The sequence below is a fragment of the Seriola lalandi genome, unplaced genomic scaffold (assembly GCF_002814215.2).
Source record: "Seriola lalandi dorsalis isolate HSWRI2012SDOR001 ecotype SW California unplaced genomic scaffold, Sedor1 jcf7180002054974, whole genome shotgun sequence".
Lineage (NCBI taxonomy): Eukaryota > Metazoa > Chordata > Actinopteri > Carangiformes > Carangidae > Seriola > Seriola lalandi.
The window spans coordinates 582071-600193 of NW_019525524.1; the positions used below are offsets into that span (position 1 = coordinate 582071).

The window sequence follows — 18123 nt, forward strand, 5'->3', positions numbered from 1 at the left end:
ACGGAAAGTCCCTCCCCTCTGTTATTCACTCAGTCTCCTGCGGTGTCCTCTGAGCTGTTGATGTGACGTCTCTGTTTCAATATTTGTATTCAGGGGAAAGATCAAACAAACAGCTTCATCTCCTTCCTCCATTTTACTTCCAAAACAGGCACGTCTGTCCTCGCAGGAGACACCAGCACACGACAGGAAACGACAGGAGACAAGAGGAGAAGACAGGAGACCACAGGAGACCACAACAGACCACAACAGACGACAGAAGACAACAGGAGAATGCAGTAGACATCAGGAGACAACAACAGACGACAGGAGACAACAACAGACGATAAGAGACAACAGGAGAATAGGGGAGACAGCAAGAGAGAACAGGTAGGTGGACTTACAGCCCAACAGAGTGACAAATAGAGGTTCAACCTCCAAGTCAGGGTCCTAGTCTGAGACTAGGAGGAGGAACAGGAGGAGGAGGAGGAGAAGAGGAAGAGAAGGGTGGAGGGAGAGAATAGGACAAGGAACAGGAGGAGGAGGAGGAGGAGGAGGAGGAGAGTGTGGACCACTCATGAAAAACAGCACTTAAAATTGTCTTGTGTATTTATTCTGTATCATTTCATGTTGTATTCTGATTTGTTGGTTTGTAGTGTTGTAGTACATTTTCACTAAAATATACAATGCATTATAAATATACTGAATGTTAGACTTATATATACAATGAAATAGCTATAATCACAACTGAGGTTAGATTTGCATGTGAACCAGCTTTTGCTGAAGTAGGATTGTTATAGAATGGAACCTGGAGGGAATAAAGTAAAAATGGTCTGAAGGGCCTGGGAGCAGTGGTGTTGGAGCAGCAGCCTTGGCGAGACCTAGGTTGGGGATAGATAGGAGACTTCTGGACACCTGGCACCACCACTTTACCCTGGCAGGCCTGGTTTGGGGAAATTCAACACAGGATTGGACAGCATTGTTCCCATGGTGTTGATAGGTTCGCTTTAGAGAATAGGGGGAGAGCCCACTAAAGAAGGAACTATATATGATGGTGCACATGTGATCTGTCTTCAGTTCAGTTCCGGATCTGATCTCGCTTTTATTCTTGTGAAAGAATAAAATTCTATTGCATTGGACTCTGACCATCTCCAGTGACTTTTTTGAATCTTTTTTGACTCCAGTAAAAGTGCAGCTTGTTGAAAGTTAAGTGTTGGTGAAGAGGTCGAGACTTACAGTATTAGACTCTGGCCCGGACCTGGACTTTTTCTCCACCGGTAGACGCATTCTCATTGGTTGGTTTGTATATGTATTCTGATTAGTTGTTTTCTAATTGGTCGGTAAGATACTCACACTGACACACTCTAACATGTACACACTGACACACACTTATGTGTACACACTGACGTACACTAACATGTACACAGTTACACACTATAACATGTACACACAGAGACACATTCTAAAATGTGCACTCTGACACAGACTAAGATGTACACACTGACACACACTCTTACATGTGTATCAACACACAGGTAGACTGACACACCCTCTAACATGTACACACTGACACACACTAACGTACACACATTCTAACATGTGAACAGTTAATAATGTAATAATGTCATGGTGTAAGAGGTGACTTGGTTTCAGGTGTTCTGTGTTGAAGAAGTTTAAATGTGACCTCATGATGGCGCTGCATGTAAAACCAGGATCACTACAGTTATTCCAGTTCATCCTGAGGGCAGCATGAATATCTGATCCACATCTCAATCTGTTATCTCTGTCCAGCTGTCCATCTCTCACAGGTTGATGGGACGCTTCAGTCTGGACCAGTGGAGGACTGACAGAAATGTAGTGTATAATATACACACCATTACAACACATCACACACATGTTCAGCTGTGTTTACATTGATGTTTAGAACACAGACTCACTGACTGTCAGTGTGAAACCTGAATCTGATGAACATAAACCTGGTTCCTGAGTGGACCTGACAGTTAGGATCTTCTCTCATTGCCTTTGTCCACACAGAAAAACATGCTGCTGCCATCCATAGCTTTGACTTTGACTGTCTGCACCCTGCTGATCAGCTCTGAGCTCATCCAGTGTACAGGTGAGACTCTCCACAACTAAAGATATGACGTCAAACATTTCGGTCACAAAGATAGTCTCCTTTCATTCCACTGTGTTGTTATTATTTATATACTTTGTCCTCCGCTCAGTGTTCCTGGATCAGTCTACAGCGAGTCAGATCCTTCGCTTGCCCTCCTCCTCCAGGAGGCGTCGGGCCAACTCCTTCTCCCTGGAGGAGATGTTACCAGGGAACCTGGAGAGGGAGTGCTACGAGGAGAGCTGCTCTCAGGAGGAGGCCGCAGAGATCTTCCAGACCAAAGAAAAGACGGTACAACCACTGAGGGTCTTCACATGTGTGAATCCAGTCAGATCAGAAATCCAGTCAAGCATTTACCTCAAACCCACAGTCTTATGTCCAACCTCTTTTATATGATATGGAAGAATTCCTGTTAATATTTCTATCAATGGACATGTTTCTCAAGTGTCCTGTTGGAACACTTGGCCTAAGATGTCTGGTGATGTTTACCTGATTCGCATATCTTGCCATGGTACTGAGGAGGACAGAGACACGTCCATGTTTTAAAATGGTCCCTGTCCACAGAATACAGCCACTAACTCTGTGCTCATCTGTAATCAGCTACATTGAACAGTTTAACTTTCATTAAATCCAAAATCTCCAAATGTAAGTTACATGCTGCCCAGGTGGGGATGGGGGTTATTTTTGTTCTATCTTGCATGTATAATACTTAAATGTTGGCTATGGAAATAATAAACAGAAATATAGCAGACACATAAAGAAAAAGCCTGAGGTCAGCGGTCCTGTAGATGTTTAACTCTGAGTGTTCTTTGTCCCACAGCTGGAGTTTTGGTACAGATACACAAGTGAGTACAAAATGATCATAAACTATCAATAATTCTGAAACTAACTGACTGACTAACTGACCCAGATTTTCATATGGTTCATATTAACTTTGCTGCCTCCTCTGCTGCTGAAGACTCAGGTCCACATGTGACCACAACAAGAGCAAGAGCTGACAGCTATTCTGGAGCTTTCTATACTTTTCCATGATCTTAATCAGCAGATGGAGTCATCAGTATATACTGTACCTTCACTTTCTTCTGAAATCTTCTCAACGGATCTAAATTCAATCACAACAGACTTTAACTATTTAAATTTTTACTTAAATCATTCCATCCACCTGATGACATCACTCTACCTGTATGAATGAGTCATGCTGTGTTCGAGTGTTTCTCCTTTGTGTCATAGATCTGAACCCCTGTCTAATCAACCCCTGTATGAACGGAGGGATCTGCACTATGGACCGAGGACACTTCACGTGTCTCTGTCCTCCTCAGTACAATGGCAAAATATGCGAATCAGGTAAATATCACCAGAGATCTTAGGCCAAGTGTTCCAACAGGACACTTGAGAAACACGTCCATCATCAGGTTCAGTCCTGTCTCACAGGTACATTTCATCATGTGGACATTAGCGAAATGCTTTCTAGATCCAGAACCTGAAGAGCCCCTCAGTGCACTGTCCTGACGCCAGTAGCCTTTTATTTAATATTAAATATTCAAAATTCCCCAAATCAAACTTTCACTTTCACTTTGTTATATTATGGCTCCTAAAGGGATCATCCCCCTGCTCCTACACCACCAACCAACATACACATGTACAGGTTAACAAAGGGTTCATATCAATATCAATATGCCAGAGTATCAATAACCTGATTATCAATACACCAGATTATCGTTAACCTGAATATCAATACAGCAGATTATCAATAACCTGGATATCAATACGCCGGAGTATCAATAACTAGATATCAATGTGCCAGAGCATCAATAACCTGGATATCAATACTCCAGAGTATCAATACCCTGACTATCAATACTCCAGCATATCAATAATCTTATTGAAAATACAAGAGTATCAATAACCTGATTATCAATAACCTTGATATCAATAAGCCAGGAGTATCAATAACCTTGATATCAATAAGCCAGAGTATAAATAACCTGAAAATCAATACACCAGAGTATCAATAACCAGATATCAATACAACAGAGTATCAATAACCTTGATGTGTGATATTGATATTATAGTAACAATTGGATTTGTACTGTGTGTAGTGGTGTTGGAGTGTCACTATAGAAACGGAGGCTGTCTGCAGTACTGTAGGGATCTGACAGGGGGGGGGGGAGTTCAGTGCGGCTGCGCTGAGGGATTCAAATTGGATCCAGATGGACAGAGCTGCTCCTCTACAGGTAACTAATGTTACTACTGTAACTACTGCACATTAAACTACTGTTACTTCTGTAGCTTCTGTACATTATACAACTGTTACTACTATAACTTCTGCACATTATACAACTGTTACTACTATAACTATTGTACATTATACCATTGTCACTACTATAACTATTGTACATTATACCACTGTTACTATAACTACTGCACAGTTTACTACTGTTAGTACATGATGAGCCTGGATGACGAGGTTTCCTTAGTTCAGAGTCAGTCTTTGCATCCTGTCCCTTTCCAGTGTTGTTCCCGTGTGGTCGCCAGCAGATGCATATATTGTACCGTGGTCGCTCTCTGTGGGACGTCTCTGAATGGGACAACATCACCATGGAGACACACGGCAACATCACTGAAAACTGGGACCTTAAACTGAATTTTACAGAGACAGAGGAGGAGAGGATGACAATGAACTCCACATCAAGACAGGAAAGAAGAAATGACACTTGGTTGATGGGGGATGAGAGGGAGGGAGGTGAGGCTGGGGGAGAAGAGGAAGAGAATGACAGGGTGACAACTCGTATTGTGGGTGGAGTCCTGGAGAAACCAGGAGGGAGTCCCTGGCAGGTGAGGAAGACATTCTGAAAATCAGTTACTTCAAGTGTGACTGATAGCATAATAATAACTAGAAAATTCATGGAGAAATGTTGAATGTGCCTGCTGCTTGGTGCATCTACTTCACTACTCACATTTCAATCTGTACAAAGGACATTACTCTCAGTTTCATTCATGTTGTCGAGACTTATCCTGACACTGACCTCAGTCAAAGCCATTTAAAGCTGTCATGATTGGCCAAAATAACCTCACACTAATGGTTTCAAACCCAAGTTTGTCCCCACAACCATAGCAAGACATGTATACACACATGCACATGCACTAACAGAAGTTGATCTGCAATAAAGCTCTACCACTATACCCCCATACAGACGATAGCTTATAACATCAAACTTTTATCACCTATCTTACCTCTTACCTTTTTGAAACTCTTATTTTGAAAGTGTATCCATGTCGTGGGATGGCTTGTGTCTGTAAATGTCTGTGCTTCTGTGTTTGGCAGTATACATTGCATAAGGTTTTGTACAACAGAGCCAATAATTTCCTCTTACCATGTTGAAACTTTAATTTTGAAGGTTAATCCAAATCGTGGAGATGGTGTTTGTGTGTGTGTGTTTGTGTGTGTGTGTGTGTGTGTGTGTGTGTGTGTGTGTGTGTGTGTGTGTGTGGTGGTAGAGCTGCCCAACAGACCTCCACTAAGTTCTTTTCACCTGGTTGAGACCTTTATTTTGAAGGTGAATATCAAAAAAGTAAGAGGGTGTTTTTGTGTGTCTGTCAATGTTCATGTGTGTATTGTTGTGTTTGGCAGAAGAGCTGTCTACCATAGAGACTCCACAAAGCTTGTGTGTGTGTGTATGTGTGCACGCCTGTGTGTAGGTTTTTCTGTGTGTGTTTGGGTGTGCAGGGGTTAAATTGTGCTGGAGCCCTCCGGAGCTGGGCTCACACCCAAATCGGACCCAGCTTGAGTTGAGCTCCGTCTCCCGCAAAATCATATCATCATATCAAAGTTGTATTTTTAAATCGTCAAGTACCCCTAACAGGATATCGGTCTTGATGTTTGAGATGATTTCTACACCTATCCAATGTTAAAAACGAGCGCTATAGGTTACTGCTATTAATTATCACATACTTCAGGCACGTAGTCTCTAACAGCACTATCACCATCTGACATTCAGTGCACACTTCATACAAACTTTCACAAGACTTTCAGCTATTAAGTGATTATTCAGCTTATTGATATCTTAAAATAAAGTTTCTACTTTTAAGGATGCAGTTCATCTTTTGGTTACTAATACAAATGATTACTTCTTCATTAGATTCAATTTTTAAGGCATTTTATTCCGACTTCCAACTTTGGCAGTAAATAATTTGGCTTTCAACTGTTTCAACAACATGTATCAATTCTCACCTTTTGCAGCTAATAGACTTCAGCTCCTCCAGTTTCATATTTGGTATCTAATTTTTCAAAGCACTTCAGTACTTCAGTTAATATGAGCTGCTTTTTCAATTATTTTAGCATTGTGTCAGAAATCTCCTTCAGGTGTGACATTACAACTTTTGCTTGTAAGTTTCTTCTTTCTTAGGTTTTTTTCTCAGGCAAATTAGGCCATTTGGCTTTCAACTAACATGTTTTTCTGTATTTTACATTTTGAATAATTTCTACAGTTTTGTTCTGTTTGTTACACTTTCCATCAACAACTCAGGCCTTTTTCAACTATTTCAGGACATTCAACATCTAGCTTACAAGTTCTTCTTTTAATCTTCATCCATTGATTCATCTACTTCAGCAGCTGCTTCAGCTACTTCAGCTCTCAGTATTCACACGCATTTTCAGCAGGAAATTCATTTTCTAGTTATTTCATAGTTTCTATAGATATTCGATTATATTGTTATTGTGAATTCTTGTAGCCAGGATACTGGTGTGGTGATAATGTGATGTGATGACAGCTCTGGTTGTAATCAGTAATGGCTGATTAAAGGGGCTTATACCGTCAGGTGCCTCTCTTAGGTTTGTAGAGATCTTTCTGTAAAAGTGGGACAGAGGAGGACTGACTGAACTGAATCAAATGTGTGTGTGTGTTCAGGTTCTGATCCACAGGTCTGATGGTTATGGTTTCTGTGGAGGGACTCTGGTTTCTGATCGCTGGGTCGTCTCTGCTGCACACTGCTTTGAAGAGTCTGCAGACCACGTGACTATAGGTGTGTGTGTGTGTGTGTGTGTGTGTGTGTGTGTAGGAGACTATGATAAGCAGCGTCTTGATCCAGGTGAGTAGCTGATAAAGATCCAGAGGGTCTTTGTTCATCCTCACTTCACACAGTATAGCAATACTAAGTGTTATTCTACACAGTCATCACTGCTTCACTTCACTACTTTCTGGAGTCATTCAAATGAATTTACAAAAAAAGCCAGATACAGATAAAGGAGCTGTTCATAGATCCAGATCATGATATAATACATTCATTCACCAGTGATGAAAACATGAATGCATCAATCATTTTAATCCTGTAATAGAATATTAATATAAATCTGTAATGGGCCATTCTGCATAACAAGCACTTTTGATTCTGGTACTTTGATGTAAGCGTCGAAGGTTCAAAGTCTAGTCAGTGGTTTAAAGTGAAGAAGACACTTTAACATTACATGTGGAAACAGTCATTCATGGATGAATCCATCTCCCTATAAATATGGGACAGTGAATACAGACATTCTGAGTCATGTGTATTACACTGACCTTAGTTCTGGTTAATGATTTACTGGTTTGACATGTGTGTGTATGTGTGTGTGTGTGTGTGTGTGTATGTGTGTGTGTGTGTAGGAAACTATGATAAGCGGCGTCCTGATCAAGGTGAGCAGCTGATAAAGATCCAGAGGGTCTTTGTTCATCCTCACTTCCACTCCTTCACCTTCGACAGTGACATTGCTCTGGTCTACCTCGCCCAGCCCGTCCTTAGGGGCCCCACAGCCGTCCCCGCCTGTTTGCCCGACGCCCACCTGTCCAAGTACCTGCTGAAGGTAGCTTCATTTATCACACTGCCCATTTTTGTGTATATGTGTGTGTGTGTGTGTGTGTGTGTGTGTGTGTGTGTGTGTGTGTGTTGAACAGACCTGCAGATGTCATTGTGTCTGTGTTCAGGAGGATAACCGGGGGGTGGTGACGGGCTGGGGGCTCACTCGGTTCATGGGCAGGTCCTCCCGGTTCCTGAGGAAGGTGGCACTCCCAGTGGTCAGCTACAAAGACTGCACTGCGTCCACTGAACAGGTGATCAGCTCCACCTGAGAGCACCTACACTACACATCACCTGCAGGTGCAGGTGCAGTAACTCAGTACGTTTACCAACTACTGTTCTGAGGTATTTGTACTTTACCTGAGTACTTTCAAGTTCTGCTAATTTATACTTTATACTACTTTACTGCATTTCATTGTATTTTTACTACACAATGTTTAATTATCATCTGCAGAGATTTTACACGTGACCATAAAAATGAGGCTTTGTTATTGATTTATCTGTTAACGTTACCTTTATGATATGATATGATATGATTTGATCTGGTCTGGTCTGGTCTGGTCTGGTCTGGTCTGGTCTGATCTGATCTTGTTTGGTCTTGTCTGGTCTAATCTGGTCTAATCTTTTCTGTTCTGGTCTGGTCTCCTCTGGTCTGATATGATACGATCTGGTCTGGTCTGGTCTGATATGATATGATCTGTTCTGTTCTGTTCTGTTCTGTTCTGTTCTGTTCTGGTCTGGTTTGATCTGGTCTGATATGATCTGGTCTGTTCTGTTCTGTTCTGTTCTGTTCTGGTCTGGTCTGGTCTGATATGATATGGTCTGTTCTGGTCTGGTCTGTTCTGGTCTGGTCTGTTCTGGTCTGGTCTGGTCTGTTCTGGTCTGGTCTGTTCTGGTCTGTTCTGGTCTGTTCTGGTCTGTTCTGGTCTGGTCTGGTCTGGTCTGGTCTGGTCTGGTCTGGTCTGGTCTGGTCTGGTCTGGTCTGGTCTGGTCTGGTCTGGTCTGGTCTGGTCTGGTCTGGTGTAAGCACTGTAGCACTTGTTTTGAATGTGTGCAGCTTGGTTTTCGGATGTAAGGGAACGTCTACCTAAGGTAAAGTGCTGACCTTTGAGGTGAGCAGGATGCAAGAGGATCCATTACACATCTGGATTTTTTGCTATATTGTTGTCTGTTGGTTTATCGACATCATCCAGAGACTTTAGTTATGCAGCCTTTTACCTTTTTTGCCCTCTCTGTGAAGAATGAGATGTGATTAAATGAAAACATGCACAAAGAAGTATTTTATGAAACAATTGGATTACAGAAACTAAACTGAATGAAATTTAATGAGTGACTAATGGGGAAACATTGCTGCATCTGCACCCAAACCAACCTATGAATGTTGGCTAACATAAATCATGTTATGAGTACAATAGAGAAAAATATAAAGGAAATAAAAAGTAAATAACGTGAGGTCATGTCAAGATTCGTTTGCCAAAATTGAGTGACGTGAGACATACATGTAGCAATACGCGGTGTAGGTCAAGATTTGTTTGCAAGCATAGGGAATGAGAGATACATTCAGCATTAAGCGGTGTATAAATATTCATTTGCCAAAATAGTGGATGCAAGATAGAGCCAAGATGCGTTTAAAAAGAAGAAGAGAAATATGAAATGTTCGAATAGTCCATCAAGAACTTAAAAAAGAAAATAACCTGAGACACACAGGTTATTAAAAGACAATGTAAGAATCTTGTTTGATCTCAAAGTGAGCATTGTCATATCATAGGATGGTGTAAGTCAACCGTATACTTTGGGTGTACATGCAATGAAACCAAATTAATTTTCACCAGCTAACATAACTTCAATTTGTGCATTTATAGGCCTATGTATATTTATTGCTGTAAAATTGCTTATTTTGAAATATGCATGGAAAGTACATCGTGGGGCAACAGACCAGTGAAGCATCTTGTCAAACTTGAATACTTAAAAGAAGATCTAAACATGCTTTGCCACAAAAGGAAAGGAGAATTGTATTGGAATTACTAAAAATGAACCCCCAAAGAAAGTATAGAACAAGCCAGCTGATGGAATGACTCCACGTGAATGGATTCATAATAAAATTGGTTTATGTTATGATGAACCATATTAGACTAATTTGGATAATTGGACGGAAGGTAGATATCTGTTCCAGGGAAGTTTTAAGAAAGATAAGATATAGATCTAGTCCAGAAATATTTAATTGATAATGAAGATGTAGTAGATCCAAATTGGGATTTAACTTTAAGTTTTTAATGCTTGGGAATTGCTGAATACACACCTGCTAATGTTAATAAGACACAGGAAAAGAAAGAAAAACATCAAATCAAGGCTTTAATGATGACACAGGAACTTATGAGTGGGAATGAAAAACAGGAACTTTCTGCTTGTGTTACGCAGCCTGATCCGGTTGTGTCCTGTCCTTCAGCTAACAGCATGAAGATAGACACAGATTGTATGTGTGACAGGATGCGTGAAAAGACTAACGAGCCTGTTTTTGTGCAGAGTGTGGATAAGTGTTATGTGCTGATATACCCAGCATTGTCACAGTTAATTCAACCTCCTGCTTATAAGGATGTGCAGTGTGGATGTTTGCTCAGGATGAAAGAAGAGTGTATGGTGCAAGCATGAGAGAGCAGAAGTGTGGAAGGGTGTTTCCAGCTGTAATCCAGCAGACACTGAGTGGACAGGCTGCTGTCTGGAGAGGACGGTGTGTGCAGCTGTGGTTTGGGAATTGTGAGAGTGTTTGAAACAGCAGAGGGAAAGTAAGCTGGGAATGAGACAAGCATTAACAAATGAAAGAAACAATTTGTGTTTTGAATTTGAATGTATAGAAGTTGAATTTTCACGCATCACACAGGATCGTTAATGAATCCATCTACGTTTGGCAAAGATGTGCAATACATTTTAACAACATTGTTGCTTAATATCACGATTGAGACTTTATTTGAAAAATGTGAATCTTTGGATTTTGATAATGACGATCTGGTCGTATGAGCTGCCACTTTGGATGAGAAACGACACATGAGAAGGCTCATTTATATTCATCTTTTGGTCACGAGAGATCATCTTCATCATCTGGTCTGCTCCGGTCTGGTCTGATATGATCTGGTCTGAGCTGGGCTGGTCTGATCTGATCTGATCAGTTGTGGTCTTGTTTGGTCTGGTCCAATATGATATGATATGATATGATATGATATGATATGATATGATATGATATGATATGATATGGTCTGGGCTGGTCTGGTCTGGTCTGATCCGATTTGGACTGGTCTGACATGATCTGGTATGTTCTGGTCTGATCTGATCTGATCCAATATGATCTGGTTTGATCTGGTCTGATCTTGTCTGATCTGCTCTGGTGGATTATCATTGTTTTACACTGTAAAAACCTTTGTGAGTAACTTTAATGTGGACTTGTGACTGAACCTGAACCTGAACCTGAACATGTCTTTGACCTGCTGTGTCTCCTGCAGGTGATCACAGACAACATGTTTTGTGCAGGTTACCTGGAGACCAGTATGGATGCCTGTAGTGGAGACAGTGGGGGACCCTTCATGGTGAGCTACAGAGGGACCTGGTTTCTGACTGGAATCATCAGCTGGGGGGAGAAATGTGCTGCTAAGGGGAAGTACGGAGTTTATACCCGACTAGGAAACTTCCTGAACTGGATCAGAGACACCATGGAGAGACAGGATCTAAATGGTACCAGGAGCTGAGAGATGAAAACTGATGAGGACTGATGAGGACTGATGAGGACTGATGTAAATGTAAAACTGACTTCACAGAACACGTGAGCAACGTGCAGCATCAACCCCTCACCTGCGTGAAGTCTGACCTCTGCTGGTGCAGATACTGACCTGACCCTCTGCTATTGGCTGCTCTTTGGTCTTTTGGTGCAATAATGATAACAATGAGAACACTTTCCATATCTGAAGGTCAAGTGGGTCAACGAGGTATATGTGTGTGTGTGTGTGTGTGTGTGTGTATGTGTGTGTGTGTGTGTGTGTTTGTTTATATGTGTGTGTGTCTCATAGTGTACGTCCCACCTGCTCCTGCAAGTGAACACACCTGGGGCCTCGTTTATAAAACAGTGCATAGGATTTCTAGTAAAAGTGTACGTGCGCACAAAGTTGAAAACACCATGGAGTGGGGTGAGGAGCCAGCACCTGGGGAGGCAACCACTGTCACCTGCAGGTTAAAACAGAGTAATTGTACATCTTGAATTAGAATTACTATCATACATTGTTTTATTAACAGCCATCACGCACAGCACCCGCTTGTAGTCTCTTCCCTCACCGCTGTGTGCCAGGATAAAAGAGTCACGAGTTGAGCCAGCTGCTACCACATCTGTCAGTTAGAGTCACATATGACTTGGACATTTATTGACTGCACGTGTTTTCTATTCACATAAACAAATTTGTTTTCAGATGGAGCCTGTATAGCAATATGAGTGCAGTCAATTGCTCCAATTACATTTAGGAAACCAGACATTGCTGCTAATTGCCTTTTGATGTGGGGCTGTTCTCCCACAGTGAAAGGGAACTTGATGTATCGACTACTCATTTTAATAATCCCATCCAGAACTGCAGGCATTATTGAACGCAGGAAGTGGAACGCATCTTTCAGGCCCGGTTTTGTGCGTACGCAACAGTTATAAATGAGGCCCCTGGTCTGCTCAGTAGTTATGGCGCTGGGTTCACCCTGAGTTCTGCACAGGCCTAAAACTAAGAAGGAACTGATGAAGGAATGACCTCTCTCTGTTTCCTGTTGAGCTGAAATGAATTTATTATGTTTGATCCATGAATGTGACGTCACGTAACCAGAGGACCAGGTCAGATCCTGATCTTCACCAGCAGGTTTTACACATGGTTTAGGTCAATGTGGTAATTTCTTAAAGTCATTGTGTTAATTTGTTAAATGTGTCAGCGCAGAATATGAGAAAATTAGTTCACAATCAATTCATAACAGCTTACTGTGAAGTGTTTGTTTCCAAGGTTACATGTTTGTCTCACAGTGAAATACTCTGTATTTGATACACTGTAAATAAATCTGAGACATCATGAGACATGAGACATCTCTTTGCCCAAAGTGTTTATTTCAGTGCAAAATCAATATATAAAAAACAGTGTGACTGTGATAACCATACATATGAGTGCAGAGATATAATAACACATCTTTAATACAAGAACATTAAGTCCAGAGGAAACATCTAAACCACAGTGTCTGGATCATGTCTCTTCTGGATCTGGGTCTACTTAATCCAGTTTCATGCAGTTTGGATTAAAAACAGGCTGTAGTCCTGTTAGCGCCCCCTACAGGCTGCAGATCATTACAGACAACAGCCTGAAGATCAGTGGAGTCAGGTTTGTCCTGAAGGAGGTGCTAGAGGAAAGATCCTGAAATGGACAGAGATCATCCTCTGGAGTAAAAGGAACAAACACATGAACAATCTGAGCTGTAGTTGGACGGATACAGGAACCTGGTTTACAGGCAGTGAGGTGAAACCATCAGCAGCTAGCAGAGGATGGAACAAAGCATTCTGGGTGTAACTGTGTGTTTCAGTCCAGGTCTTTGGTGAGAAAGTAACAGTATCTTTGTTCATTCACAGAGAACCAAGAACTGAGTTTGGTTATAAATGAAGGAACGTTTACCCTGTGGCAAAACCAGGATCAGGATCAGGATCAGGATCAGCTCTGGCTTAAACCTGATTGTACAAATATGAACGTGTTTTTCTGAACAAAGAAATCTGTCAAATGAGCAGTCGTAGAAGAGAGAGGAGTGTTCAGCTCTAACACCATCTGAATCTGAGTCTGATCACAGATTAATCTCTTACATTTTCTTTTCATTATTCATTCTATTCATTTTCCCACATTAGACAGTAGCACAGTGCACACTGAGGCTGGAGTAAAGCTGCATTAAAAGTAGTAAAGCATGTGTAAATATGTTAGACAGTAAATATATATGGGGTTATAGTGATTTATTTACATTCAAACCTGGATCCAATGGTTTCCACAAGTTCACCTGCAACTCCCAAACTGCAGGTAAGTCTGCTTCTGTCAGGCTTCTGAAGGTAAATAAATCACACGCTCCTTTAACTTTAATGTTACCGATCTAGCCCCATAAGAGCATCTCTGCTTTAACAGTGCCCTGCATCTTTAGAAAGGATGGGCGGGGCTTTTTGTTGGAGGATAGACACTGTGCTGTAAATGTATCCTGAGCTCAGTTGGTTCACACTGTTGTGTTCAGGTTCATGCAGATGAAGCAGAGCAGAATGTAGTTTCACATTCAGTCTGAAGGCTGTGTCACACAGCTGCAGCACAGCTGGATTGGCTTGCCAAAGGTCGAAGGCAGAGGAGAGTGAAGCAACCAGCAGGGGGGGGGGGTTGCAGACAGACACATGTGGACGGACTGACGACCAGAGGATGTGTGGTCTCATTCGGTCCCAGCTGTGCTGTTCTGAGCGTCTCACCACCAGGGGGCAGTCTGAAGGTGGTTCTGTATCCACTCCACATATTTAACCACTCGGGTGTAGACGCCATACACCCTCTGGCTCCCGCACTCCTCAGGCCCCCCCCAGGACACCAACCCAAACACCACCCACCTGCGGCTGACCTCGTCCTCCATCACAAACGCCCCCCCACTGTCCCCCAGGCAGGTGTCCCTCCCCCCCTCGAAGAAACCGGCACAGAACATGTTGTCAGTGATGTTATAGCTGACGGAGCGCGAAGTGTAGCTCGCCCGACACTCGTCCTGAGAAACCACCGGCAGCTTCACATACTGCAGGAGGTCAGAGGTTACCCCAAGGTCAGAGGTCAGTGAGGGGGGGTCACTGGAGGAGGAGGCATTGGGATTAGAGATCCCCCAACCCGCAACTACACCCAGAGAGTTAGGGACAGGGGTGGAGGGGTCATCCTGGAAAAGAGAGAGGGGTCAAAGGTCAATCTGTGGTCAGTTCAATAACATATTTATTCTCCTCCAAGAGGACATCCTCTAAAGTCTCACTTCACTGACTAAAAATGTCCTTAAATTATAAGAATGTCCTCAAATTATTAAAATGTCTTCACTGTCTTCACAGTTGTCCTCACTAATAAAAGTGCCCTGACTTTCTAAAGATGAACTCATTTTCTTCATCACGTCCTAGAAATTTGCTGACTTTACAAAAGTTTTCTCAAAAATGTCCCTATTTAAAAAAAAGTCTTTACAAATATCCTGACTATTCAATAACTGTCCTGAGTGTCATAATATTTCAGAAGTGTGTTTCGTCCTCAGTCTCGGGACAGACAGTCTGTGTCCCACCTTGCTGTGGGGTGGTGGGACACAGACTGGACGGATGATCTCGTTGAACTCGACCCGCTGCCTCAGCTTCAGCAGGGCAATGTCATTGTTGTAGTTGTTGGGTTGGAAGTCTGGATGGATGAAGATCTCCTCCACCGAGTGGCTAGTGGCCAGACGTTTGTCCCGGGCGTCATGGAGACCGAGGAAGACCTGAAGGACAAAGAGTGGGACACTGGTTAATCTGGTCTATCTACGCAGGGACAGAGAGTTTTAAACTGATTTCTGAAAACCTGGGAAGAAAGGAATCATGTTCATCGTCTCAGGTTTGTTTAAACGTTAAAACGTGGAGCAGCAGGTGAGAAAAGGTCGGAGTTTGTCGGGGTCTGAGGTCACTGAGAGACCAGAGGTCAGAGTAAATTCTGAGGCTGTGCTCAAATTAATGGTTTACATATTCAAATCCAAACACATGAACCAGTCCTAATCAGAATAAAGCCTTACTGATCCAAAGTGAAATACTATCACTTGTAGTTTCCACCTTCATATGAATCTAAATGTAGCATTTACTGAAAATATACACAGCAGCCACAGAACAAAACCACCCACTTTTCTTTTATTTATTGTAACATAAAAGAAACTAAAACTATTTCCAAACAGAAAACTGTCTGTACAGACGAGATAAAAAAAGATATGTTCTCCCAAGAAAAGGTGAAAACATTAATGAGAAAATCAGGTGATGGTTTGTAAAAGTCAAGAAGCTCCTCAAAAAACATCAGGTGAAGAAAAGGAACTTCTCTGACCTTTACATGTTCGGGGGCCACAGGGACAACGCTGGTGTCCCTCCTCTGGGACCTCATGACGTGGGCTGCCGTGAGGACCCAGGACTCAGACAACAGGGCTCCAGAGCCAAACCAACGGTCCTCTGGGACCCGGGACAGATCCTCCACACTTAGCAGAACGTGCCAGGGGAACAGGCCGGGCTCGGCTGTCCGACCACCCACGATCCGCTTCACCTGAGTGGGGAGAGAGCGGGACGGGCGGCCGCAGGCTGGACAGAGACATGGAGAAGAGTCAGACTCGGTTTACATCTATTTACACCTGTTTGCATCTCTTGACATCTGTTCACACCTGTTTACACCTGTTTACATCTGTTCACACCTGTTTACGTCCACTTACATCTGTTCACACCTGTTTACCTCCACTTACATCTGTTCACACCTGTTTACATCTGTTCACACCTGTTTACCTCCACTTACATCTGTTCAAACCTATTCACATTTGTTAACATCTATTAACAGTTGTTTACACCGTTTGCATATTTTTACAATTGTTCACATCTGTTCAAATGTGTTTACATCTGTTTACACCAGTTCACACCTGTTTACATGTTCACATCCAGCCCATGAAAATAATGGTGTTAGCAGAAAATGGCCTGACAAGGCCCAGGCTGGGAAAGGTAGGGGATTTTCGGAAATCTGACACCATTAACATGTCCTGGCAGCCCGGTGTGGGGAATCCAGGGCAGACTAGACACCATTATTTCCAGGGCAATGATAGGTTGTTTTTTTTTTTTAAGAAAAACAGGTGGACATGATTTTGCTATATAAGATGGTGCATAGGTTCAGCTCCCAAGTGCTGGCTCAGGTTGTTCCTGTGAAAGGGAATAAACTCTATTGCATTAAACTCTGACCATCTCCGGTGAATTATTTGAACTTTTTGGGACTCCAGTATCTCTGCATAAGAGTTCTTAGTTACGTATTGGTGAAGAGTTCCAGATTTAAACTCTCCAGATTTCAGATCTGGACTTCTCTCCTCCAACGAGCTCATCTCTGATACATAATCAAGATCTGGGCCCGTATTCACAAAGCATCTCAAGGCTAAAAGTAGCTCCTAACTTGCAGATTTAGAAGAAAATAATAGGCGTGTCAGTCATTTTTCTGACTAAGAGTCATTCACAAAGCCACTCAGCGCTAAAAGTAGCACCTAAGTCTGGGAGAAGTTAGAAGCATGCGAGAAGACTCCAAACTCTAAGACTCTAAACTCTAAGACCAAGTCATAAAGAATCTTAAAAGTTAAAAGTTTGTGAAGGATGCAATAACATCTCTTCCCAACTGAAACAACCCGATCAGTGTGGAAATTAAGTGTTAGGCAACTCTGCGGTAACAGAGAAAGGCAGATCTATTCGCCAAACAATAAATGTGCTCTGACCCGACATCATAGGTCAATTCATACAATTTCTTTTAGATGTTCAACAACTACAGAGAAATAAAGCAGCTTCGTGGTCGGTCTACCCGGTGTGATCGGTGCCAGAGATTGAACTCGAAAACCATTGCACCATCAGACAATGACGTATTTGTAAAAAGGAAAGAAAATCTCACCATCAACACACAGGTTGTATTGATGCTGCCTGTACAGTCGTAGACATTGTTGTACAGTGTCCAGGATCTACACACGAGTCATGGATCTGAGTGGAGAGTGACCTGATCAGCTGTTTGAAAGGATCATATTCCAGCTGGATGTCACCTGGTGGGACAGTGGAAATCTTCTCACACCTCAACCCACAGCTACATTACAACACTACGCTACAACAGACAGAATAGGCTGCCAGTTTAAATGTCTGTATTTTTGTAGAATGCACTACTTTTGTAAACAGCATCTAATCTGTTATTATTTCATTTGTATTTGTTTATTTCTCAGTGTTTTTTTTATTATTACTGCGGGATGTTGCACCGGGCAATGGAGTCGCACTCTTAGCGTAGGAGTTTTGACTTTTCCTTCCTAAAAGTTGGTCTCAGCAGCTTGTGAAGAGGATTTAGGAGAAAACCTTTATTTAGAAACGTTTAGTGTGACTTAGGAGAACTCTTAGTGGTAAGATAAAATGCTTTGTGAATACGGACCCTGATCATGATCTG

General features: G+C 42.2%; 2 protein-coding genes across 3 annotated transcripts in view; one reads left to right on the forward strand and one right to left on the reverse strand.

Moving 5' to 3' along the window:
* The first annotated feature begins 92 nt into the window (after window positions 1-92).
* On the forward strand, window positions 93-13011 carry LOC111646698 (coagulation factor X). Of its 2 annotated transcripts, none has more exons than XM_087171081.1 (12): window positions 93-366; window positions 1768-1830; window positions 2011-2092; window positions 2202-2380; window positions 2910-2934; window positions 3320-3433; window positions 4189-4323; window positions 4602-4924; window positions 6997-7111; window positions 7729-7925; window positions 8047-8237; window positions 11413-11655. In XM_087171081.1, exons 2-11 carry the CDS (start codon window positions 1789-1791, stop codon window positions 8188-8190), a joined length of 1356 nt encoding a protein of 451 aa, XP_087027207.1. In that variant the 5' UTR covers window positions 93-366; window positions 1768-1788; the 3' UTR covers window positions 8191-8237; window positions 11413-11655. The 2 variants fall into 2 exon arrangements, with proteins under 2 accessions (XP_087027207.1, XP_023252026.1); XM_023396258.2 differs by having other exon boundaries at window positions 94-366; window positions 8047-8172; window positions 11413-13011.
* Window positions 13012-13017: 6 nt separating this feature from the next.
* The window catches only part of masp1 (MBL associated serine protease 1), a 20589-nt gene continuing 15483 nt past the window's right edge, over window positions 13018-18123 (reverse strand). The window contains exons 11-13 of the mRNA XM_023396254.2: window positions 16012-16259; window positions 15236-15424; window positions 13018-14851 (exon numbers count right to left, since the gene is read on the reverse strand). Coding sequence (XP_023252022.1) covers window positions 14405-14851; window positions 15236-15424; window positions 16012-16259 — 884 coding nt within the window. The 3' untranslated portion in view covers window positions 13018-14404. The remainder of the gene's footprint in view (window positions 14852-15235; window positions 15425-16011; window positions 16260-18123) is intronic.